Source organism: Meriones unguiculatus, chromosome 1 (assembly GCF_030254825.1).
Source record: "Meriones unguiculatus strain TT.TT164.6M chromosome 1, Bangor_MerUng_6.1, whole genome shotgun sequence".
Taxonomy (NCBI): Eukaryota; Metazoa; Chordata; class Mammalia; order Rodentia; family Muridae; genus Meriones; species Meriones unguiculatus.
In genome coordinates, this window is record NC_083349.1 from 100,138,623 (window position 1) to 100,166,251 (window position 27,629).

Sequence of the window (27,629 nt, forward strand, 5' to 3'; positions counted from 1 at the left end):
AGATTTAAGTCAATTTAGTATTCCATATATACATATGTGTGCATCAATCCTCTGTGCTCTGCACTTGCTCTACTTCACTCACCTATAATGAAAACAAAAATGTGTTAAAACTCTAGGGGTTTCTCATTTTTAGAAAAGAACCCATACAAGCTTTAAAAAAAATGACCAGCAATAGGTAAATAATTCACTTATATGGTATTGAATTCTAAAGGGGTTTGTTAACATGCAGATTGTTATTTGGCCAAGGAAAATAAAGGTTTTGCAAGCTTCCTACCTTGGCTAACATTTTACTGGCAGAGGTTTTTATGAGATAGGGCTTCAGTGTTTAGCCACAGTTGGTCTAGAACTGCGAAAAGCCCTCATTTTGCACAATCCAGAGGAGCCACTGACACAAAAGTGGAAAGCAAATTGAGAAACTAAGGTGAGAGTGCTGTTAGGAACAGGCCAAATTAAAGGATTTTTTTTTTAAACACCTAGTTCTTTAGCTGTGCTTCATTTCCTCCTCTAATTGGCGCTGAGGTAGGGTAGGGAAGGAAACATGGGCTTGTCTGTTTTCAGAAGGTGACTAAGTCCCTTCCATATTCCCCACGCTCTAGAATGTTGTCTCCTTTCATCCAGGAACAGCAGGGCTCCTCAGCTTGAGCACTAGTCAGAGATTGGGCCAGATAGTTTAGGATGGAGCCTATCCTGTCCATTCTGCAATGCCTTACCTACCTTCTAGGGCAAAATTGTCTCAGTTGAGCGCCCTAGAGGAATACTCTCGTGGCTTTGCTCATTACGGGGAGCTACTAAACATGTGCCCAGCTGTGCTGCCCACCCTTCTAGTCCTGTTTCTTGCCCCAAGTGTCCTTGTTCTCATCCATGAAAATGGAATGTTTAGAAGGTGTACACACAGTTTTACTGCCTGTGTCTTATGGTTTAAGGGTTACTAGAAAACAGCAACAGTGCAGCTGTTCCCCCGCTCTACTCTGCCCCGTGAGTGAGAGCAGCACATTCACAGATGGAACTGAGAGTTGCTTTGCATTATTTTTCCACAATGTTTTTTCCTTTTAAAATTATACAACTGCGTAGAAAAGTGACCTTTTCCTTTATTTCTTATTGTGTTGAAGATGGCTTAGAAAAACAAGCTGTTATCTTTGAAAAGCTTCTGCTTTCCGTGCATTTCACAGACAGGTTGTTTTTGATAGATTTTTAAATACAAAGTGCTTTTGTTTATGGCTTTTAATGTTTTGTTCTTGCTTTTTCCCCCTCATGTGGTCCGGGTCGGCCTCCAGATCCCTGTTTATTCCAAGGGTAACCTTGAACTTCAGATCATGTGCCTCTTGCTCTAGGGCGTTGGGATTACATATGTATACCTCTGTACTTGGCTTGTTCATGACTTCACATAGCCCCTATGTACCAAGAATCATTCTGGAAAAAAAAAAATTCTGAGGAATAGATGATTTTGGAGTTGTGAGGATCAGTGAACTATTTAAAATAGGCAAAGATGTAAATAATGAATTTTCATAACTTACTTAAGCATATGAAAAATGGTCAGTCTTGTGTAATGGACAAATTACAGATCAAGGCAAGGGAATGGGTCCATGGATAAAGCTCTCTCCCACACGTGTAAGGACAGGGTTCAGATCCCCAGAATCCACAGGACAGCAGGACATGGTGGCCACCTGGAGAGGCAGAGCTGGCTAGACTTGCTGGAATCTTGAGTACTGGGTTCAGGGAAAGATCTGGCCTTATTAAATAAAGTGAAGAATACACATGCCCATATAACATGAATGCAAATGCACACTACCAACACCCTTTTGAAAAAGGGTTTGGGGGATGTTCAAGTTGAAACTACATGCAAGTACACTTTTCATCCAAGAGCAACAAATTTGGTAATATGCTCTCCATCACCTGTCCATAGCTTCTCAGTTAGAGATGCAGGCTCCATCCTTCCCACTCAGTGCTGGAATGTTGGTAGGCTTGATCTTGTGCAGGTCTTATACAGGCAACCGTAGCTGCTGAGAGAGTTCATGGGTACACAGGTCCTATCATGCCAGAAGATTGTTTCACTCCAGTCTTCCCCAGCCCCTAGCTCTTCAGTATGTCTAGCCCCTTTCCTGTGATGTTCCCTGAGCCTTGGGGTCTTTTGGGGAAGTGAATTTCTTTACAGTTTTAATATGGTTGTCGTGTATGACCAGACTTAAGTCATATTCTCTCTTGTGAAGACCTAATGTCTGACTTTTAAAACTCATGAGTAGCAAATATCTGTATATTCATTTTCTGAGGAGGTTGTTTCTGTTTATTTTGTATGTTGTTTAGACATTTTAAAACTATGTGCTTGTGGCTTATTTCCTGTTTTATTTTAGATGTTTATCTTTATCATAATCATGCTGTAACCCTCAGATATTTTTAAAGATTGGCCATAGTGGTTCCCTGAATATTAGTGACAATATTTAATCGCAATTTTTTGGTCTGTTTTCTGTTATTTTGGTTCTGATATTTCCTTTAATGTAATTTCTAACTATCTTAACACACTTATAAATATTATAATAAACAACAAGGTTTTTGGTGTTTTGTTTTTTTGTTTTTTTTTTTTTGCAAGCCAATCATTATACCTTTTCCTATAGTCCAGTGGTTCTTAACCTTCCTAATGCTGTGACCTGTTAATATAGTCCCTCATGTTGTGGTAACCCCAAGCATTATTTTTTTGCTACTTCATAACCGTACTTTTGTTACTGTTATAAATGATGATATAAATATCTGTGGGTTTTGATGGTCTTAGGTGACCCCTGTGAAAGAGTCATTTGACCCCCAAAGGGGTTACGACCCACAGGTTGAGAACCACTGCCGTAATCACTCAGTAATTTGTCAGATTTATAGGTATTTTGTTGAAATATTTGCTTATCTAGAAAATGACTTCTTACTGTCATTATCCACATCTTCCAGCCTCTTGACATACAGGTGTTTATTTTAAATCATTATTTGTAATCATTATTTACTGCACTCTTTCTTTTACCTGTGCTTGGGTATTTGTTTGTGTATTTATTTATCTATATGGTGCTGAGGCTTGGCATGGATAGCACACATGCTGAAGAAACACTGGGCCAAACCCAGTTCATGCTACTGTTATCTGTTAAGTAACGTGTGTTGCATGTTACAGGTTATAAATTTATTTGAGTGTTGCTTTTCTTCTTTGATGGGTGTATTTAGGTTTTTTTTTTTTTTTCAGTTCCTACCAGTAGAGACTTATGCTATATGTCAGGGTTAGTGACACATGTGACTAACCAGAGATAATTTTGGAGAGAAACAATGTCTCTTTCCAGTTCTTACTGTGTAAACCAGACCCTGATAAATGTTTTGCAGGGGTTTGCTCAGCTCTTTTTCTATTCCAGTCCCTCTAAGTGCTGATTTTAAATGACAGATTGGATCTTTGTACCTCTGACCCTTATCTCTTCCCTCTTAGAATATAAAGTATTTTAAACTGCTAGCATTTATTAATTACCGTGCTAGGGATTAGACATAGTTATCATCAAATTTAATTTTGACAAACGTCCCTATAAAGCCAGTAAGCAATACTGTTATCCCATTATATAACAAAGACCGATAAATTTTCTCAGTTATTTGCCTTTATTCTAGAATTTGTTTTTATTTCATTTGTCATTTACGATCATGTTGTTTAATATCTGTGCTTATTTCAATTTTTTTCCTGTTAGATTATAAGCTTTTGGAAGATTAAGATTGTTTTCTCTTTACGACTGCTGTCCATACCTTGTATTTAGCAAATATGCCAGAAATACTGTTTTAAAAATCAGTTCTGTTCACTCAAATATTGGTTAGAGGTTTTATTTTTTATGAGGGTAAAATATGAAATTCCTTTTTAAATTCTAAAGTTCTAAAGCTTTTCTGTCTTCTATTTAATCACTTAGCAAAGCTTAGTAAAAATTTTAATTTTAGAATATAAACATTTAATTTTTTGTCTTTTCACCTAAAAATAATTACCATGTTAGATATACATTAAAGCATATTGTAAACTCTGATAAATACTATTGATAACTCAAATAATTGAAAGTAATAATTCTAAGTATTTCTATATGTTGCCATTATTTGCATCTTTTAAAAATATAAATAAACCCTTAACTTTCTAAATAAAAAGTGGTTTTCAATTTAAGAAAATAATTTTGAGAAAATATTAGAAATATTTTTGAGAGACGTGTAAGGCTTTTCTGGTGGGAAAAGTAATGTCTGATAGTAAGATAATATTAAGGAAAACAAGGGTGATTTTTGTGTCTAAAACGTGTCATAAGATCTGAGACTGCTAAAAGTGGGCTATAAATTTGTCATGCTTTTCCCCCAGCGAGCTGAGTAAATAAGAAAACATGTTTAATTATGTGATCAGGTTGCCATGTTATGAATGCAGTAAGGGAAATATCTTTGTGATTCCTCACCAGCTAGTGCCACAGTAACAAGTCGGTGAGCCAAAGTGTAAATGTGTGATCGGTGTGACTGATTCATGTCAGACCATTCAGCACAAGTCATACTATACTGTTTATTAAAGGACATCTGTGGTGTTACCTTCTGAGAAACAAGGAATTTTCTACAGCATCGTGTTCCAAGGCATTAGTTAATTAAAATTCTTTTATAAGGCAAATATTAAAAATTCTTAATTTTTCACCAGTGGTTGATGCACGCCTTTAATCCCAGTACTCACAGGAGGCTGCCTGCTCTAAGTAGCAAGTTCTGAGCCATAACTGGGTCTAAATACTGAGACCCTGTCTCAAACAAACAGAAACTCTTAACTCTAAGCTACTTTCTTCAAAATTTTGGCACACACCTTCATATTTTGTTCCTAAGTATTATAAATAGGAACTCGTTGGGATAGTACACATGGGGTGTGTGTGAGAAGATCCTTGAGCCTCTGTCTAGAACAGAGATGAGTCTGCTTTGTAATTGCAGTGAAGGGACCTAGGATACTAGATGCATGTTCACACTGAAGTTAGTGCTCTTGCGACTACTGTGAGAGGATTATTTGGTCTTCAGCTAGTCCTGAGATGATGTAGGTGTTGTTTCAGTCCTGTTCCGTATGATAGCTGCAGCTAAGGTGGCAGTCAGCTACTTGCAGTGTGGCTAAAATGAGTAAGGAAATATTTTTAAATTTTATTTAAATTGTTTCAGATTCAAGTATCTACAGTGAGTAGCTATGCCATAGCAAATATTTGAGATAATCAGTTTATACAAAGAAAAATAATATTTTGGCTGAATGTTAGAGTCTCCAGCCCATAATTGGTTGACTCCATTGCATTCAATAGCAGGAACAAAACTGTTCATGTGTGGTCAGAGAGCAGGGAGACATCAGGAAGAGAGCCCAGAAGACATCAGAGTTGCACGGTCCCCATAAAGACCTTCCCCTATCTCACATCCCACATATTCATTGTATATAGGGGCTCCAGGACCTTCTAGGAGGGCACCGTGAGGAATAAGCCTTTAACACAAGGACATTTTACATATCACATCCAAAGAATAGCAGTAGCTGATCATGTATTGAGCAGTATAGCTCTAACGAATGGAAACAACTACTTGCCTTTCGGGATAAGAATAGAGTGAGTGGAAGATTATGTTCTCTTATTGCAATTAGAAGTCTGAAATTTGTAAGAGACGTGTCCTAAGGTAATGTTTATTTGCAAATTTACTTTTCTGTTTTTGAGCTTTAAAATTAACCAGAATATTTGAGTACAAAGTTCACCTTTTAGATATTAAAAGGGATGTTAGTAACCAGATTTAAGCTAGGACACTTTAAGATTCTTTCATAGAATACTTATAACACTGGAAAGCCATGGAATATTGATACAGGCTGTCTTCCTACAGTTTCCAGAGTGTGGATTCTTTGGCATGTATGATAAAATTCTTCTCTTTCGCCACGACATGAACTCGGAAAACATTTTGCAGCTGATTACCTCAGCAGATGAAATACGTGAAGGAGATCTTGTAGAAGTTGTCCTGTCAGGTAAGCAAATGGCTTTTCTTGGATTTTCCCCTTTCACTTTTCTCCCACAAAGAGTATTTTTTTATTCTGCTGAACTTCATTTTGGCACTGTGTGATTGCTTGTGTCTTTAATGTCTAATAATGGTTTCTTCATGGTTTTCACCATCAGGAAGGTTATAGCACTATGAGAAAGTAAGAAAATAAATTGAATTACTTAAGTGTCATGAAGCTAAGAGAATTGCCAGTTAAACTCTTTCTGTGGGTCGAAAATATAAAACAAGATTAAAGTTGTTTCCTTTTTCCATTTCTGTAAAAAGTGTGGCAAGAACTAAGGTTCCAAAAAGAGAATCTGGATTAAAAAAGAAATGTTAAAGACTTGGAAGAAAACAGTGACAATGCTGATTATTTGCATGACTTAAAATGTGCTTCTTCCCTTCCGGTTCCCAGTGGACATTTCCCACTTCTGTTCCTGTCTTGCCTCTTCTTGCCATTCCTTGTTCCCTAGTTCCCACCATTTCCACTCTTACCCAGCAGTACATGGGCAGGATGGTCAGCGAATAGTGTGAGAAATGGAAGAATGCCACAATGATGGCATACTTTTGATTGGTAAGAAAGGAAGATTGATAACTGAAAGGAAGCAAGTGGTCAGCCACAAACTTGGAGTCTGGCTGTGTTACCCTCTCACAATCATTGTTTGGTCCATTCCTGAGATCCTCTCTGACCATTACTTCTCCCTGCTGTTCCTTGCAATTCCCATCCATACTTCTGATTCTTCCATCTACCTAGTCCCCCTGCTTTGATCAACCACACAACAGCCCCACCTGCGTTTCTTCTCACTCACAGGAGATTTTTGTGCTGTTCTCCTCTAAGTCATGATCACATTTATTCCCTCTTGGCTGTGGACCTTTCATCAAACCATAGGGACATCACTAGTGACTTTCAGGTGAAGGAAAAGAGTCCTGAGAATCTGTTTGAACTCAGTGTCTATTCTTACAGAAACAATGAGCTTAAGTTCTATAGCTCTTCTATTTTTATATTTTGCTTCAGTGTTTTCTTTTCTCCATGTATCCTAAGCTAAACAGTTTTTAATGGGGTAAAGAAGATGTAATAGCTTTTTGCCATCTTGTCATTATGTGACAGTGCTTTTGGAATACCTAGCCTATAAAGTTCCAACTTGGCTTATTTGGAGCTTACCTCATTTAAAGCTGTTGGACTTCTAAAAGAACTGCTTTAAAAAAAAAAATCATGAGTCTCAGTCTATTTTGAACCATTGCTGGGTGGAGCCTCTCAGGTGACAACTCTAATAGCTCCTGTTTGCAGGCATAGCAGAATATCATTAATAGTGTCATTAATAGGGTTGGATCTCTTCCATGGGGTGGGTCTCAGGTTGGACTAGGCATTGGTTGGGCATTCCCTCAATCTCTGCTGTTTGTTCTTTGTCCCTGCAGGTCATGTGGGCAGGGTAAGTTTTGGATCAAAGTTTTTGTGGATGGGTTAGTGTTCTCACTCCACTAGGAATCTTGTCTAGTTACAGGGTATCCATTTCAGTGTCCATGGCCCCTGCTACTGGGAGTCTCAGCTAGAGTCCCCCTAATATCCTCCCAGAGGCCTATTCTGATTTAGGTCCCCCTCTTGTCACAATTTCTCTGCAGGCTTTCTGTCCTCCCGCCCCTACTCTCCCGAAGTCTGATCTCCACCCTTATTTCTCTCTGCAATACCTTTCCTTCCTTGTTCCCTCCTTTTCAACCACTTCCTCTGTCTATTCTATTTCCCCTTCTGAGTGAGATTTAAGCATCCTCCCTTGAGTTTTCCTTGTTACTTATCTTCTTAAAGTCTGCATTGTAGTATACTTGGGGCGTCTGAAGCACCAACCAAGGACAATGCATGGACTGGACCTAGGTCTTCTACATATATGTAGCCAGTGGGCAGCTCAGGCTTCTTCATGTAGGTCCACTAGTTACTCCTAACTAGTGGAGAGTGGAGGCTGTCTCTGACATGGACTCTGTTGTCTGCTTTTTGATCATGTCCCCCTGATGAAGACTTAACTGTCTTACCAGGCCACAGGGGAAGAAGAACTCAGTCCTCATGTGACTTGATGAGCTGGGGTGGATGGGTTGGGGCTCCACACGTCTGAGGAATGGGGGCAGGGAATAAAGGAGGGAGGAGAGATGGGGTGGGGCTATGACCAGGATGTAAAGTGAATAAATAAATTAATTAATTTTTAAAAATCATAGTATTGGGCCAGAAAGATAGCTCAGCAGAGGAAGGCCTCTGCCATCAAATCTTATGACCTGCTTTTGACCCCTGGGACACACATGGTAAGAGGAGAGAACTCATGCCCATAGGTAGTCCTCTGACCTTCACACATGCCGTGGTACTTACTGCTCCCTTAACGCATGTGTACACATACAACCAATACATGTAAGAAAACATTTTAAATCAGTTTTAAATGCTAAAAATAATGTATTTTGTGGTTAGATGAACCTTTCAGATAAGTTTTGTGTTTTTAAATAGATAAATATGGTGACCATTCCTAGCTTATTTGCAATTATAAAATATAGTTTAATACTTTGGTTTTGTTTTTATTTTATTTATTTTTTTAAAGCTTTGGCCACAGTAGAAGACTTCCAGATTCGCCCTCATGCTCTCTATGTACATTCTTATAAAGCACCTACTTTTTGTGATTATTGTGGTGAAATGCTCTGGGGATTGGTACGTCAAGGATTAAAATGTGAAGGTAAGTGTTTTCAAATTTGCGTATTAATTTAAAAGAGGGTTTTATGCTTGTCTTTTGCGTTATCAGTGAAAGACAAAGATCATAGTGGGTGTCTTGATAGGATTTTGATTATGAAGATAGGGGCTCTGGCCTTCCCTCTGCCTCCACCTACTGGTTCCTTTGCATAGGCAACTTAATCAACATTTCTGGGCGCTGGCTTCTCTGTGAAAGCTTCATAAATGGTTAAATCAGGTAACATGAATAAAATATTTGACACAAAACAGTGGCTTAATAACAGGCACTTATTATAGATTTCTATTCTATTTTTAGTTTTTTCTGTACAATGGTAAATTTGGACAAATTGTTGAAAGTTAGAATTGCTAGGGAGTAAGCCATGGTGCATAAATCTGATGAAGAAGCAGTCTTTTACTGTGGAGAGCCAGTTAACTTTATTTGTAAAGTAACAGTAAGGAAGTACTTTATTTAGTTTTTTTTTTTTCAGACTATGTGCTCTCTCTTGTGTCTAAGCTCTGCTGTTGTAATATAAAGCTAAGCATAGGAACCAGAGAGGAATCTCATCAGCTGAGAGCACTTGCTGCTCTTTCAGAGGACCTGGGTTCAGTTCCCAGCACATGCACAGTGCTGTAAGCCATACGTAACTCCAGTTCCTGAGGATCTCATGCCCAAGGGCACCAGGCATGTGCGTGCTACATATGCATACATGAAGACAAAACATTCATACACAGAAAATTTTAAAAATAAGTTTAAAAAAAACTAAACGATTATCCGTAGGTAATACTTAAATAAACAGCAGACTGTGTTCCAATAAAACATATTTATAGAAAAGGGAGCTGTCCTAATCGGAACACTCAGTCGGAACCACATAAACATAAGGATCTGAGTTCAGTCCTCAGGACCCAAGTGAAAAGGTGGATGTGGTAATGTGTTTGGGGATTTTGGAAACGAGAATCCCTAGGGCTTTCTTACAGTTTCAGACCCCAGTGAGGGACGCTGCCCTCCAAACAAGGTGGATATCTCGTGAGTAATGATAGCTGAGGTTGACTACTAGTCTCCATCTTGATACCGTAGTGCCAGCACAAGGATGACACACATGTGACTTTTGTGTTACAGCATTATGCACATTATAATTATTAACACTAATACTCTATATTGTTATTTATTATTGTTTTATATTCATGAACACTGAGATTTGAGTTCTGTGTAAGTTTCTCGTCATTGAAGGTTTGTTGGCACAGGCCACAGTGTGCCACTGTGAGTGCTTGAAGCCAGTAGCTCTTAAACTTTTGCCAAGTATCACAGAGCGTGCTTTGCTGTGCTCGGCCCTCAGAATTTCTCAGTCTGTAGATTAGGGGATGAGTCTAGTAATGTGTCTTCCCAACAAACTTCTAGGTGGTTGTCTTAGCCATTATAAGCCAACATTCTCTGCTTAATTTTTCTAAGTAAACTTGTCTACACGTTTTCTATTCTTGATATGTTACATTCCACATAGTCTGTGTGTGACTTCTTAATTAAGGTTGGTATTGTTGCCACAGAAAAGAAATTAAATAAAGAACTAGTTTTTATGTGTTACATTTTAAATTTTTATATTTTACTCTTAAATTTCATTTAGGATGTGGATTAAATTATCATAAGCGATGTGCCTTCAAGATTCCAAATAACTGTAGTGGAGTAAGAAAGAGACGTCTGTCAAATGTTTCTCTGCCAGGACCTGGCCTCTCAGTGCCGAGACCCTTGCAGCCTGAATGTGTGCCCCTTCTCAGCGAAGAGGTATGTATTCTCAGGTCATCGAAGGTATTTTACTAGTTATTCCTAGTGATCTTGCAAGACATATGGCATCCTAGAACAGATAATAACAGAGTATAGTAATGTTCTGACACTAAAGGCACGTTCAATGTAGTAAAGATGACAAAGCTTACCAATAGCAATAGATTGAACTTTGTGCCCTTTGGGATTGCATTATAATTTAGAGCACTGTGGGAACCTCCTCATTATGTTGGCACCCAGTCTCCATATTTTACTTAATCTTACATGTAACCATAAGGTCTGGTTTCCTACACAGCTCTGATTATGTTTTTCTCCACTAGGTAACTATGTTAATGATCTCCATCGAAACAAAACCTGTACAGAGTGTGCATGCGTGCGTGTGTGCGTGTGTGTGTGTGTGTGTGTGTGTGTGTGTGTGTGTGTGTGTGTGTTTAAATGACAAGATTTATGACATCCTTAGATGATCAGATTCTCAGTCCCAACAAGGTCATCTATAGACCAGGAGAGCAGAGAAACTAATAGCCACTTAGGAACTGGAAACCTCAGAAAATGAGGGACTGCTGACTTGAAATCCACTGGAGAGTTGCTGGTACAAGTCTCCCTTCACAGGCTGATGTGTGTGGAGTCTGACATGCACAGTGATGGCAGGAGGAACTACCTCTGCCCCAAAGATTAGCATAACATGTGAAATGTGCATTGCTTCTGTTCTGTGTTGCATCTGTACCTGCAGCCTGTTGAGTGATGCTGTCCACACTCACAGCATGTCTTTCCCACTCAGGTCAGAGTTGCTGGCCCACGTGGCAGTGGTCTAAGGAAGTACTTACCTAGACCAATAATAAACAAAAGCCAAGACCTAAAGCTTCACTGAATAAGGAACTAAGCTTAGAAACAGGCATATTGGGAACAAAACTTTAAATGTAACTCTAAAATTGCCTTTTTCTGCATGTACAAGGCTATTTCTATCATCATAAAAGGCATTTCCACTGCCTTTCGTTGTCTTTTATATATTAGTACATTCAGGACTTCTATACACCAACCAGTACAGTACAAGGCTGTGGACAACTGTCTAACAAAATCTTTACAAACTGAGAATCAAAGTAAAATTTTAAATACTTCTCTTCTAAGAACTGTCATGTTTATACCCTGCTTAGCTACACGAAGAGATTGTTGAAGTAGAGGAAGAAAGTGAGGACCATGAGTTCTAGGGCAGGGAAATCCTTCCTCAGCAACAACAAACACCTGAAAAAATAAAGTAGAAGAGAAATGTACATGGTATAGAGACTAAGAATGAGAAGCTGTACAGAGACATGAAAGGCCTTGGGAGAAGAGTGGGTAAAAAATTAGTATGTCTTCTACACCGAACCATACAGGGAACCTATCTGAGAATAAGAACTATATTTCTTTAAGAACCCCACAGATGATGCTATGGTAGCAGCTATTCATTGTTGATTGTACTGGCTTAGAGGAAAGCAGATAGACAGAGAAAAGGGAAAAGAATAACCATCCTGTAACATTCCCAGGGTATTGGTTTTAGGACCTGCGATAACGAAATCCACTAGTGTTCAACTTCTTTATCGACATTGGCACAATATTTGCATATAACCAACATACATCCTCTTGCACACTTTAAATCATCACTAGATTTATTACTATATCCAATATACTAAAAAATACACTTGTTGTTCTGAGTATGACAGTGCTCTGGCTATAACATTTGTTGTCCTGTTGATCCTAGCTGATTAGCTCATGAAGCAGGTATCCCTTCTTCCTTTCCCACATATGTGACCTTCCTGAAACTTCTCCAATAGAAGACCAACCTCTGTTGGTGGAGACTGTAGGAAGGAGCATTTAGGAGGTGCCCTGAAGCTGAACCACGGCTAGTCAAAAGCCTCTTCAGCTCCCTTGTTGCTTAGAGCACCTTTATTCAAATAACCCTCATTACAGTCATCAGAGGCACACCATCATCCCAGTTTCCTTAACGGAAATGAGGAATAAGTTTCTATGGATGGGTGGATGACAGGATATAAAACCTCAATGAATAAGGAAATGAGTTTGGAAACAGGTATATTGGAAACAAAACCTTTCAACATAACTCTGAGATTGCCTTTACCTGCAGTACCAGGCTTTCTATCATAAAAGACAGCATAAAGAGGTAAAAGAACAGAAGTTTTACTGAATTTGGTTAGAATGAAAGCAGTAAGGCTTGAGATTCATAACTCAGCACTGGCTATTTGAGGGTGAAATGGGTAAGTATTCCTCTCAGTGTATTTCTGAGGGAACAGATCAGAACAGAATGACATGAGAAAGAAAAGGTCGGGGATGAGCAGGTGCACCAAAGTGGTGGTACTTCTCTCACTGGTTCCCCAGTGCAGACTAAATATGCAGAGTGAATGGGTGGATGGCCATACAAGTGCTTTTATTTTCTCGTGTGTGTGCGTGTGCGTGTATTTGATAATTGGAAATGATGTTGCAAAGTTTTTGTGAGGAATTGACTGGCAAATATTAGCTTATTTAGTACTAAGCTGTGGAAATATATTACTTTTAGAAAATTTCTGGCTACACAGTAATAGGGAAAAGCAATTAAGGCTAATGCTAATTTGCAAATAGAAGACTTTAAAAGAAGGCCAGAACTTCATTCAATTCTTGTTGTGTTAATGTCAGTGGTCCCATTTTAACCAAGTTCTCTTGCTAAGTCTACTGACATCCTCCTGCCTTCAACTGCTCCTGAACTGCCTGCCTTCCTCACCGACAGAGGCAGTCACTTTGACTGAAGGGATCATATTGATCAATGTGAGTCAGACCATACTGAGGTAGGAAAAAAATGTTAGGAATTTTTGGGGCTCAGTGCAGAAGACCTAACCACTGATTTTAATCTCTGAGCCCACTTTTATGTTTAGGTGGGGATATAATTTAGATAAATCTGTGACTGCTACAGCCACAGACCCACAGAGTTCCTGGCACATGTGCACTTTATTGTGTCCCTAAAGCCCTGGTATCAGCAGGACCTGAGCAAAGGCACTAACCAGCCAGTGGCAAATTACAAGTCCTGTTAGAAAAATCTCTTCTTTTGCCAAGTGTCCTATATATTTGATGACTAATAAGCGGAATCAGTCTTACTGTGCCGTGTGGGATTTGAACTTGAGACAGACCAAAAATAGCTGCAGGAGCAGGAGGTAGATGCAAAGTAGACTGGCACATTCTAAACAAGCTCAGATCGCCATTTCTTACAGTGAGGACACAAGGACTTTAAGCTTTTCAGTCATCTGGAGGAGTTGTTCAGCCTTTGTGCTTAAGAATGTGATTGTGGGAGCTGCAAAGATGGCTCAGAAGTTAAGAGCACTGGCTGTTCTTCCAAAGGTCCTGAGTTCAATTCCCAGCAACCATATGTTTGCTCACATATGGTGCCCTTTTCTGGTATATAGGCACACATACAGGCAGAATGCTATATAAATAATAAAAAGAAATCTTTAAAAAGAAATTACAAAAGAAATCTTATTTGTTTAAAAAAAATGTGATTGTGATTACATCGTTTTGTGCTCCAAATACATGACATAGTACCAAGCATATAATAATCAGTGGATGTATAGTCCGTGAATGGCATGTGCTGCACGGAACTGGCCTATGATTTGTTTGATTATTTGATTATTCCCTTTTTTTAGAAAGAGCTGTAGTTACAAAATCTACGTATCTTTTAAGCTACATAAATATTTTAATTGTTCCTTATTTATTTTTTTAGTTTCACTTGAAGGGGAAAAAAACCTAGAAAATATTTGCAGTATTGAGGAACGGCTTAAAATCTAATTACTATCACTAATGATATTTAGTTTGGCGTTTTAGTTTTTTTGTCTTTCACCATTTAATTCAAATTTTTATAAATATGTTCTAGTATTGTTGGGAAATTTTGAAGCTAAGTGTTGTTTCAGGCTGTATTCAGTAGTACACTGTGAGCAGTGATAGTGACTCCTCAGTTCATTGCTTTCCTGTGATTAACTGCTTGGTCAGCTTTGGATGGGCATTAACGTTTGTTACAAATTCATTGGCAGGCTTTGGTTTTATTGTAAAATGCCATATGTGCCTGGCAAATACTAATCAGCGTGTGTGTGTGTGTATCTCGTGTGTGTGTAGAGAGATCGGGGGATGGAAAAGATAGAAAGCTATTAGATTGGTTGAGGAACCTGCTTTTGGTGGTGGTAAAGTGAGCCCCATAGTAAAGGAAACTCTAAAAAGTGCCATTGGCGACAATCTCTCCCTAAGCAGCAAGTCAGTCAGTAGGTTCCAGTATAGAGCAAACTTTAGCCCAACTCACTAAGGTGGGAAATTGTTCAAGTCTATAGGGAGCTTCTCTGCAAATGGGACAGGTACTACATCATCAAATAGTATTTGACCTTGTTCAACATTTTTATTCTGTTTTCTCAACACCAGCTACGATCTTTGTCAAGGACCTTTCTCTTTTTTCTTTCTTAAGTGTAGAGAGATAAACCAAATGGCTGGACTACCAAGTGAGTTGCCCACTGTTAAGTCAAATGAGTAGTTTTGTGCAGCATCTGGAGCCTACATTGCCACTATCTTAACTATAGTTCTTTTCAGCGATGCTAAAAACTGAAACCTGCTGATGGTTTCTCTACTCTTGGAAATGATTCTTCATCCTTTGTACTTGTATTAGGAATTTCTCCGGTTCTTCAAAAATCTGTACTTCCCTCATGCAAATGTGGTAAATTAAGGCCAAAGGAAACTGGTGAGGTTCACATTTTTTAAATGTTGTTTTTAGCCTTCCAGATAAGTAACTTGTGCTTATGCTTTGCTCCCAACAGTTTGTTTTTAATACTAACTCACACTGACATAAATTACTGATGTTTTAGTCACACACTCACCAAGAGCCAAGTAAGAGAATTCCGTCCTGGAGTGGCCGTCCGATCTGGATGGAGAAGATGGTCATGTGCAGGGTCAAAGTTCCACACACATTTGCTGTCCACTCTTATGGTCGTCCAACAATCTGTCAGTACTGCAAGCGGCTTCTGAAAGGCCTCTTTCGCCAAGGAATGCAGTGTAAAGGTAGGACTGGTTACATTCCTGGTACAGTTCATGTGTATTCTTCATAATAAATACAAGTTTAAAATATCTAAGTTTCAGAACTATTCATTATAAAATTTTTTTGTAGTAAGTTTAAAAAAGAAAGGGAATGTATGTATCTATGTGTGTTTGTGTGTATGTATATTTATATACACACATACACATATATATTTGTGACAAATTATCTCCAGTGTTTTATACCCTTAAAAAGAAATAATCAGAGCAGCTATATAAGAAATAATGGTAGTCATTCTCATTTAAATTAAGTATAAGACCACATGGGATGATAAGTAGAAAATCTGTGCATGCCATTAGATTGTGCATGAAGTAAGAGGAAGAGAAGAGGAGCAGCCAGCATGTTTGCATCATACAAATGGCATTAACTTCATTACACAGATGAAGAGGCTGATCCCTGGTTGGGTTAAGTGACTGAAAGGTTGAAAAAAACATTAAATGCCATCAGAAGTTGAGGCCAGACTGTCAGCCAATACTAGAGTTCTTAGAGGAAGATATTGTTTTCAAGTGATTAAAAGGAAGTATAATTGTATCTGCTTTTATCTGTTTAAATAATAAGCTGAATATTTTTATTATAGATTGCAAATTCAACTGCCATAAACGCTGCGCATCCAAAGTACCAAGAGACTGCCTTGGCGAGGTTACCTTCAATGGAGGTAAAATGATACATTTTTCTTAACTGTTATAAAAGATCAGAAAAGACAGTACACAGGTCCTGACTCTGTGTACTGTCTGGGTAAGATTGTTTGTGTATTTTGTTTTACTGCCTTTGTTAAGGTTTTCTTCTGACTTCAGAACTAAGCAGAAATCAGAGATCAGTGACACAGCACATTAGTAGCTAGTGCCTTCCATCTTTCCCTTAGCCGCCTGTTTACCCTGGCCTCCAGTATCCATTGCTGCTGCATGCCGACTTCCAGATGCACTTTTAACATCTGCCTGTCATCTTTACTCTTTATTTATTGACTTACATGTAAGGACAACCCTCTGAGGTAATTACAGTAAATATCTAAGACACAGATACATTAAACAATTTGCCTTAGAATTAGGGCCAAGAAGTGGCAGAGCTAGAATTTGAGCCATGTTTGGCTCATTAGTCTAAGTCTTTTTCTCTCAAGTAATCTATCACTCTCTTCTTCCAAAATAATACTAGTAGAGCCATTACTTATTTTTTGGAAGGAATAAAGAGCACAAGCTCAAAGCTTCCAACATAATTTTTCCTTAACACTTTATATGACTGATGAAAGTAAATGTAACTAATTTTTTTAGGAATAGAATAAGGATTGAAAATTTTAAAACTCCTTGAGAATTTAATTAACATGTTCTACATATTTTTCCATGGTTCTCAGTTGTCTTCGGTCTGTTTAGGCTGATATTAAATAACCATAGGTGTTCTAGTTTATAAACAACAGAAACTTATTTCCTATAGTTCTGAAGGCTAAGAAGTCCAGGGTGCCAGCAGATTCTGAATGTGGTGAACATCTTACCTTCTGGTTCATGTAAGACACCATTTGGCTACATGGTAGCATGCTGGAATGTAGGATAAGCTCCTTGGAGCACTAATGCAAATCATAGGACAGAGCCTTTACACCTGATCACCTCCAAAGGCCCTATCTCCAAATACCATTACCTTAGAGGCAGATTTAATACACAGATTTGGGGTAAACCTGTCGTTGCACCATCGCTAGTTAACATCATTAGTAGAGTATGATTGGTTTTCCCATATGCCTAAAGTCTATATAGCTTTATAGTTTACACATTTGTATTTTTGTGCCTTTCTACCTTTCAACGGATGGCTATGAAGTACTGTATGTTCATTTTGATGTGCATTTCTCTGGTGGCTCGTGAGGTTGAACATCTTTCAAGTGTTTGGTGGTATCTATGTACCCACTCCACCCCACCACATGGCCTGTTCAAATGCTTTGTTTTTGTGATAATTAGACATACTAATCTTTTTTTCATCTATAGAGGACATAATGACTTGATGCTATATTTTTTAGCAGCTTTCCAAGCTCCAGTTCATTTGTTTTATAATCTACGCATTTGATATATTCACAAAGTTATGTGGCCATTACTCTAATGTTAGGAATTTACATTTCTCCTCAAAATTATATAATTAATAGTCCCATCTTACTGTTCCTTCTCTTAATAGCCTCTGGAAGCCAATAGACAACTTTCTGCTTGTATGTTTGTCTATTTTAGAAATTGCATATAAATACAGTTAGTTATACAATAAATATGTAGGCTAGTGGCTATTTATTTTTACTTAGCATAGTATTGTTAGAGATCGTACATATTGTAACCTTTGCTGGTATTTAGTTCTTCTTATAGGCAAATGATAGCCACTCTCAGAGAAACTATTGTATTTTGTAGATGTGATCATCAGCAGGTGTTTGAGGTGTCTGCTTTGGGGCTGTTAGGAATAGTGTTGCTATGCACAGTTTGTATTACTTCTCTGTGGGCATATGTTTTCATTTCACTTGGCTAGACACCTGGGAGAGTAGGTGGCTGAGCAACTTGGTAACACTGTGTTTAACATTTCAAAGACCTGCCAGACTTCCAAATCCATTGCACTGATGTAGAGCCCATCAGTATTTAAGTAACTATTTTTTATTATTGAATTGTAGACTATCTTTAAATATTCTGAATATAACTCCCTTATCTGGTGTTTTTTTACATATACTTTCTCAGTGGTAGATCAATTGCCTAGAATTTGCAAGGCCCTGGATTTGATCCCCAGCATACACAAAAAAGTAAGAAACAAGCAAAGACTCCCCTACCTTGAATCTTAGGGATATTTTTCTCAAGTTTTAAAACTGTTTTCTAGTTAATTTTAAGACTGATCTGATTAGATGTATTGATAGTCTATTAATATTAAACTGTAATTCTTTTAAAACTTTCCTAGAGCCTTCCAGTCTGGGAAATGATACAGATATACCAATGGATATTGACAGTAATGATATGAACAGCGATGGCAGTCGGGGCTTGGATGACTCAGAGGAGCCATCTGCACCAGAAGACAAAATGTTCTTCCTGGACCCCACTGATCTTGATGTGGAGCGGGATGAGGAGACTGTTAAGACAATCAGGTATCATGAAGCTGCTGCCAAAGGCAAGGGCAGGGCAGGTCTCTGTTTAGGGAAGGTGACATTTCTTTAATGAAATTACATTAAATTAAAATCTAATTAAATTGTGGCTAATTATTGCATGTACCACAATATTTCTAAAATAAATTCTGTTACCTTTGCTATCTATTCAAAGTAGAAAGTATGAGAATCTTACTGTCTTAAAAAGAGAAGAACTTTATTAAAATAGAGTCTGGGTAACATATCTCGCTTTGGAGCAGCTCTACCTCAAGGTACCATCATTAAACCATTAATTGAAGCAACCGGTTTCTGCACACATACAGGTTACCAGGTGGCAGAATCAGCAGTGAGGAATACCCTCCTGAGATGTTTCCATACACACACGCCAAGGTGCACATTTTCTCCAGCTGTAATATAACCTGATTTTACTTATTACAGTGTTTAATTTTCTTAATACCTAAAAGTCATTTCCCTTAACAGTATTTTTCTCTCATATGATCGACTGATTTTGAAATTTGAGCCATGTGAAGTTGAGTAAACACATTTTGCCTTATTATGAATTTATTCTTCTGCCTAGGGCAAGAACATTCCTCAACAGCAAACCCAAATGACTTCCCAGGCTCCAAATCATCTGGCTGGAAGATCCCTTCTGCTCCACCCATCATCCCCCCCTTCCTTCCTGCCCTCTTGTGTGTGTCCATGTCCTTCCAGAGAAAGTCACAACAAACAGGATTACTTACAGAATTTTAGTAGTCTGAGAAGTTAACCGTGTATCAGTATAACAGGACTAATTTCTTTTTAAGTCATTGTCTTCTTGTGATATTTTGAAAAATACTAGCTCAGTTATTTTTTAACTTATTGAGGCTATTATATGTGTGATTCTTTTTAAAGAAGATATTGAAAATATTGATGATAAATTTTAAATATTTTTTAGTCCATCCACAAGCAATAATATCCCATTGATGAGGGTTGTGCAGTCCATCAAGCACACAAAGAGGAAGAGCAGCACAATGGTGAAGGAAGGGTGGATGGTCCACTACACCAGCAGGGATAACCTGGTCAGTAAGCACATCCGTCTGCATACGCTAGCAAAACTGATGATGCTCTCTACTGTGTGCACTTGATAAATTAAGACAAGGATGAAGTATATATTAAGACATCGTATACACTACCGCAAGGGGTGAACGTTAGTGTAAACTCATAGTCAAGATTGAAAAGGATCATTGGAGTAATGACTGAAAACATGACTCGCTAAAGATGGAAAGAATTAGAGTTGCATATGAATAGTCATCTTTAGTATGGTAGGAAACAGTTGTTTGATGTGTATAAGCAGTGTAGCTGGCCATATTCTCTTTGGATCAGTGTAACAAAGAGGAGGAGTTATAAGGTTATAATAGGACAGCAGAGGAAGACCCAGCATAGTAGAGTAGCCGAGAATACTGGCTTCACAGCTAGGCCCCCACAAATCTGTTTCTAAAACTAGACAAGGCACAGTTACTTATTTTTTTTTTATGCCTCAATTTCTTTGTCTGTAAAGTAGTAACTTTCTCATACAGCCAAATGAGCTAATGTCTATAACAACTTAGGGCAATGTTTAGCATAGAATAAGCAGTCAGTAAGTATCAGTAGCTGTTAAAATTTGCTGAATATTTTCTAGTAAGCCCTTTAAGAATAATATGAAGTTAGATTGCTGCAGTGTTCAGACCTCCTCAGAGAACTTTCTTTGTGCAGAGGATGGCAGTTAACACAAATTCACAAATGGTTAGTACAGAGTAAGTTTCTGTGGAGTGTGCAGCTGCAAATGAGACAGCCCATATCATACCTCCTCTCCCCAAGGCTCAGGGATCATTGCGAAAGGTGGGCACAAAGACTAAGAGCCTGAGGTGGGGAGGACGAAAGTGGAAGTGTCTTTTGCACAGGACAAGACTGCTGCACTCGTGGACTCCGCAGCTATAGCCACCTGCACAGGGTCAAGCCTGTCACACTGCAGCGGGGAGGGCTCAGAAGCCCTGTCCTAGCCGAGGGCTTCCGGGAAGAGAAATTTCATCTTCTTCCTAGTCAACCGTGCACCCATGGGCCCATACTCTGGAATTTATGGGTGGCAAATTGGACTCTGGGTTATTTTTTAAAGGGAAAAATTTTGGATGGGAATAAGATTGGGGCAGAGTTAGGGGTAGGAATGGGGTAAAATGATCAAAATACATTGTTTGCATCTATAAAATGCTCAAAGAATAAAAATATTTAAAAACATATGAAGTGTTAATATATTTAGCTGGTTTCAGTAAAGTTATATGGCGACAGTGGTACAAATTACAGCTGTATATTTTTTCATTTGTTTATAATCCATGTCCTTTCACCTGGAACTTAAATATACACACATTTGAGAATTTAATGATGTGTCTCATGATGGATAATTCAATAAGTAGTATTTGGCTAACCATGTAGCCATTTTGGAAAAAAAAAAAAAAGACTATACACAAATCACATTTCACATGTAACAAAACTAAATGAATCAGAGACTTAAGCAGTTTCAAGTTAAACCAGTAGAAGGAACAATGGAACAGTTATTTTATAAAGACTGCATGTTAGGGAGGGGAAATCAATGAACCAATCTCATGAAAGAAATTCTGTGTTTGGCAAACCCAAAAACAAGACAAATGACAAACTGGAAATATGTATTTCAACTTACATTTTAATTAAGCACTAATCCAGAATATGTGAATAAAGCCAACAAATGAATAAGAAAAAAAAAGACAACATAATAAAAAAAGCAAATTAATATGAAAACATATCACAGAAAAGGAAATAAAATTATTCTTATTCATAAAGTGTGGTTTGGTTTATAATAAAAGAATTATCACCTTTTACTTGCACTGACTAACAGGTGTTTATTTGTTTTGTTTCTTTTTGGTACATTAAAATCAAAAAGTTTAGAAAGGGTCTAAATCAGTAGTTAACCTGTGAATCATGACCCTTTTGGAGATCAAATGACCCTTTCTCACACAGGTCACCTAAGAATATCGGAAAACATAGATTTACATTATGATTCATAGCAGTAGCAAAATTATAATTATGAAGCATTAACAAAAATTATTTTATGATTAGGGGTCACCAGAACATGTAATACAGGTCACATCTTTAGAAAGGTTGCTAACCACTGGTCTAAACAGTCATCCCTGTGTTGTAGATAGAACTATAAATTAGGTCAAATCTTTTATTGCACTACCAAAACAGTCTTTATATATCTTTTTAAATTGTTTATATATTTTTGAGAATTGCATATATGTATACAGTGAAATATCGTATCTACTCCATTTCTTCCCGTGTCCCCCCAACACTTACATCATCCTTTCAACTTCATGTGTATGTGTGATAACCACTAAATCAAGTTAATGAGTACTACACATAAATACCTGGCTATTTGGCCAGTCCCTGGAGGATGTAAGCCATCAGTGACCACATCTTCAGAAAGCAGATGATGGTCCCTCCCCTACAAGGATCCACTGTTAATGGGCCCTCATTAAGTGGTGAGAGCTGAAGATCATCTGCTCCACACATGCCAGGATTTTGTCTGGCTTGATCTTGTATGGGTCTTGCGTAGGTAACCACAGTTGCTGTGAGTATGATACAATGCCATGTCAGGAATAAAGATGGCATTTCACAGCTCCCCTCCCCATCCTCTGGCTCTTTCTGCCTTCTGTGTGACGTTGCCTAAGCCCTGGTGGCGATGGGATAAATACCAATGTCCCATTTAGGACTGAGCACTGAGTCTTTGATTCTCATCACACTGACCAGTTACGTATGTCTCCACTGACTGCTGTCCACGACATAACCCCTCTGACGTAGCTTGAGCGCAGCCTAGGTCTGTCAGCTCCTGGACTAGAGAAACTACAGCAGTGTAGGTGTATGGCTCTGCGTCCAGGAAGCCCTGACCTGCAGGCACCAGGAGCAGGGCGAGCAGAGAGGGTTGGGACCTGAGAACCCCTTGCCTCCTGGTGCTTGTCTCTTGACAGCGCCTAGAAATTTAGCATATAAATAAATTACATAAATCTATGCATGTGGATAATACCTAGGTATTTATGTCCATACATACATTTCTATGGAAGAATCCACTAAAACCTAACAGCATGCTTGGATTAAGTATAGAATGGGATATGAATCACTGTGAGAGTGATGCTTTTCACTAGACTTCCTTTTTATATCTTGAAATGTTTAAACCTGCTCAAAATAGAGGAAGGGATATTAAAGGAAAAGTTCAAGTATTTTGGAAGAGATAATTTCTGAACCACATTTTCTGACTTCTGTTTTTAATAGAGAAAGAGGCATTATTGGAGACTTGACAGCAAATGTCTTACATTGTTTCAAAATGAATCTGGGTCAAAATATTATAAGGTAAGGATTTTGCATATTATAAGATTAAAATACCATAATATTGTATTTTCTAGTTTCTGTAAAATTTTATGTGTTTAACTTCATTTTTATGTGAATGTACTTATTATAACTACTCAATATAGTTTTCAGAGGTCATTGTTAGGTCTTTGTTGAAGCAGCTGCTCTCTACTTCCATTTCACATACACACATAAATAAACACCACACACACCAAAAAAAAAAAAGATGACTTTTCTATGTTTCTGACCTAATATTTGGACTAAACCTTAAATACAATAATTTGGCCAATGTAGACTACAAAGAATGCTTATGCAACCTTACTGGCTCAGGATTCTTTTTCTGCCATTGTTTTTCAATTATTTATTTATTTTTGTTTTATGCATATTGGTACTCTGCCAGCATGTGTGTCTGTAAAGGTGTGGGATCCTCTGGACGTGGAATTAGAGACAGTTGTGAGCTGCCGTGTGGGTGCTGGGAATTGAGCGCAGGTCTTTTGGAAGAGCAGAGCCATCTCTCCAGCCTCTCTGCCATTATTTTTGCTTGCTCAGTTTAAGGGTGTCACTTGCAGAACAGTCACTGGAGACACAGCTGCTGAGTGGTACTGACCAATTGAGGTTGACAAGTGTTGGATATGGAGGCTAACTACCCTCCTAAATGCTTTTCTGCTTGCATCTTAATGGTCTGCTATCGCCTCAAATTGTTCCATTATTTCAGCGTGTATGTGTGCACGCGCCTGCGCACATGCATCTGTGCACACACAGAGCATGTGCAGATACATACCAGATGTATACCAGATATCTTCCTTTATTATTGTTTAACTTTTTTTGGCATGTAAGGTTTTTTATTTTTATTTGTTTTTTATGTGTACGAGTGCTTTGCCTAAATGTATAAGTATGCATTTGTGTGTATGCCTGGTGCCCACGGTGGCCAGAAGAGGGTATTGGGTCCCCTAGAACTAGAATTACAGGCAGTTCTGAGCTGCCATGTTAGTGCTGGGAACTGAACCCAGGTCCTCTACAAGAGTAGAAAGTTCTTGTAAGCACTGGGCGTCTCTCCAGCCCCTCCATTATTTTTTAAGCTAGGCTCTTTCCCTCAGCCTGGATGAGTGTTTGGATTGACTCACTGGCCATTGAGCTCTCTGAGGTCCCTCTGTCCCCTGCTGCCCTCCAGCTCTGGGGAGGTGACAGGGCCTCATGCTGGCAGAGTGAGCACTTGACACATCTCCCATGCCCTGAGTCTGTGAGCTGCCTTGGGCATTGATGGACAGTGAAATCACGTGATACAGACATCCCATAATACTTGGCTGTCTAATCCATATGCTCTATACTGGGTTAGTCTTAGTGGCTTTCATAAAATGCTTATCTTTGGTTCTTTGTTGTATTTAAAAATAAAAACAAATGCATTAATAGTTTTTCATTGTTCAACTTTTTTACTGCAGGAAATTCCACTTTCAGAAATTCTGCGCATATCTTCACCGCAAGATTTCACCAGCATTTCACAAGGCAGTAACCCACACTGTTTTGAAATCATCACTGATACCATGGTATACTTTGTTGGTGAGAACAATGGAGGCAGCTCTAATAATCCTGTTCTCGCTGCCACTGGAGTCGGACTTGATGTAGCGCAGAGCTGGGAAAAAGCAATTCGCCAGGCCCTCATGCCGGTTACTCCTCAAGCAAGTGTTTGCACTTCTCCAGGTCAAGGAAAAGACCACAGTAAGTGGAAGCACATTGGTGGCTTTTCTTTGTTTTAAGCATTTGTACATACACTTGTGTGGTGTGCTTTTTTTTTATTCTTTATAATTTGCATTTTTAATGCTTAAGTTTTGTCTGTAGTAGTTAATACCATTAGTTAATACTTGTATAAATTTATACAGGAATACTTTTATAAATTTATGGTGGTGGTGCACATCTTCAATCCCAGCAAGAGAGGCAGTAGCAAGCAGATGTCTATGAGTTCAAGGCCAGCCTGGTCTACAACGTGAGTTCTAGGACAGCCAAGGCCACACAGAAAAACCCTGTCTCGAAAAACCAAATAAATAAATAAATTTATGCTGGAGATTATTCACATATAGGTTTATCTGTGTGTGTGTGTGAGTGAGAGAGACTGAATGTGTGATGGCTTCAGTGTATGTCCACAGCTAACTCCAGTCATATCCTTACATTGAAACTCTACATCTACCAGCCTGCTGTCAGCTCTGAGGCAGGTATTTTTTCTGTTCTAGAATAGTAGCTACTTTGTAGAATTGTTAGTGTTGAGGAGAGCCAGCCTGTAAGACAACGAGCAGTGCTATAGTGCTTAGCATCCATGAAGTCTCCTGAGACCAAATAGTACTGTTTTATTTCATGGTGACATATAAACAAAGTTCTGTGTTTGCATTATACTCATAAAATCTGTTAAGTCAGAATGATGTTACTTTTAAATGAATCAAGATAGAAACCTAAAAACTATTGAAATGGCCATGATAGCACACACCTTTAATCCCAGCACTGAGAAGGCAGAGGCAGGCAGATCTATGAGTTAGAAGCCAGTGTGGTCTGTATAGCAAGTGTCAGCCAGGGCCGCAGTGAGGTCCTGTCCCAAAAAGGGGAGGGGGGGCAGGAAGGAAGGAAAAAAGAGAGAGAAAGGGAAGGAAGGAAGGAAAAAAGAAAGAAAAAGTTGTACACCAACAAAACCTAGAAATTAACCCAAATGTAATAAAGGTTTAAATGAATATTTAATATTTAAAAAAAAGTAGAGTATAAGGCCACCTTGTTTACCTTATTGGAATTATGTTTATAGATAATTATAGAGAAACATAATTCATCATCAGAGAGATATATTTATGTTGAACTAAGCATGGTGTGTGCGTGTGTATGTATGCGTGTGTATGCACACGCGCCTGAGTGTACCCATGAAGACCAGAGGAGATCATCAGATCCTTTCTATTATTCTCTGCTCATCCCTTGAGACAGTCTCTCACTGAAGCAGGCTAGACTGCATCCCACTAGACTGCCTGCCCAGCAAGTTCCCATAATCTTTCTGTCTCTGTACCTTACAGAGCTGCACAGGGCCATACCTGGCCTTTTTACACAGGTGCTGGGGACTGGACTCAGATGCAAGTGTTCTTGCCCATATGCCATTCCCCAACCTGTGTTACTTATTTTTGATGAAGAATTTCCTTATATTAGTTAGTGGTGTCTTATTTTTTAATATGTAGAGCTGTAGAAGAAACTTCATATTTCTTCTTTGGGTTGTCTTAAAGGTATTTAACAGTCTTTAATAACTGTTCTTTTGCTTGTTTCTCTTTTTTCTTATTACTTTCTTTGTTTACCACAACACTTCATCAAAATTTTGTAGAAATATTTCACCTGAATTGAGAAAGTCCTCAAGACATATGAAAGATTTGTCCCCATCTCAATCCTGTCTCTGCCCTCAGGAAACTATTGTAATTAGTTTGCTGTGGATTTCTTGATTGGGAAAGGACTTGGGAAGATGGAAGTCCTTACTAACTACTACATTGTTTTATTTTTTTCCTTTTACAAAAATAAGGTCACATACTCTGGGGTATTTTCCATAAATTTCCTTTACCTACTCTCTAATATATAGAGTTTTATTTCACTTCCACTGTTCAATTTATCTAATTTAAACTTTTTAATGAGGGTTATGAGTGCTTTTTTTTTTTTTTTTTTAATGTGCATGGGTGTTTGGCCTACATGTGTCTGTATAGCACATAAGTAAATGATATGCCCTTGGAGGCAAAACAGGACATCAGTTCCCTGGGATTAGAGTTATAGATGATTGTGAGCCATCCAGTGGGTGCTGGGACTCAAACCCAGGTCCTCTGAAAAACTGGCCAGTGTTCTTAACCTCTGAGTCATCTCTCCTAATGCATGCTTTTTTATGTTTTAAAATAGTATAAGAGATAGAAATATTACAGCCCTCACTCCCCAGCCTATGTCACTCACGCATCAGAAATAACATTTTTAGCTTTAAATTAGATACTACTACTCTGTAAGTTGTTTTGTTGTTGTTTGTTTGTTTGTTTGTGCTCCTTGCAGTGCTGGTAATTGAATCCAGGGCCTCATGCTTCACACATAAAAGGCAGATGCTCTAACACTGAGCCATGCCAGGACATCATGCCTAATTTCCTGACTCAACAGTCAAAGATCTGTGTTGTTTACTTAGAGTATTGTGTGGGTGTGTCATATTTTGTTTACTCAGTTTCTTGTTGATAGATTAGTATTATATGGAACATTGAATATATTGTCTATATTGATGTATTTTTTAAGTTTGATAAGCTATGGATTTTCATGTCAATAAATAATGTTAAGTCATATAGTAACGATTTTGTGTTTTTCTCATATGTCATTCTTACGTTTCACAGAAGATCTGGCTACCAGTATCTCTGTATCAAACTGTCAGGTTCAGGAGAATGTGGTAAGTAATAATTATATCCCATATGTGTAGACTGGATAATTAAAATAAGAGAAATAATGTGAAGATCTTGTCAGGATTACGTCTGTGTCCCCACATACTGGGCAGTTGCTAAACTAGATACTAAACTAAGCTTTATAGTGAGGCTGTCCCGGGAATTTCTTCACTTCAAGGTCAACATGAGAATATTGC

General features: G+C 38.3%; 1 protein-coding gene across 1 annotated transcript in view; it reads left to right on the forward strand.

Moving 5' to 3' along the window:
• Positions 1 to 27,629, forward strand: part of Prkd3 (protein kinase D3) — a 70,463-nt gene that overhangs the window by 27,357 nt on the left and 15,477 nt on the right. Inside the window, exons 3-12 of the mRNA XM_021634344.2 lie at positions 5,845 to 5,983; positions 8,568 to 8,699; positions 10,309 to 10,466; positions 15,323 to 15,515; positions 16,127 to 16,204; positions 18,451 to 18,634; positions 19,566 to 19,689; positions 22,946 to 23,023; positions 24,460 to 24,736; positions 27,388 to 27,440. Of these exons, the coding sequence (XP_021490019.1) occupies positions 5,845 to 5,983; positions 8,568 to 8,699; positions 10,309 to 10,466; positions 15,323 to 15,515; positions 16,127 to 16,204; positions 18,451 to 18,634; positions 19,566 to 19,689; positions 22,946 to 23,023; positions 24,460 to 24,736; positions 27,388 to 27,440 (1,416 nt within the window). The remainder of the gene's footprint in view (positions 1 to 5,844; positions 5,984 to 8,567; positions 8,700 to 10,308; positions 10,467 to 15,322; positions 15,516 to 16,126; positions 16,205 to 18,450; positions 18,635 to 19,565; positions 19,690 to 22,945; positions 23,024 to 24,459; positions 24,737 to 27,387; positions 27,441 to 27,629) is intronic.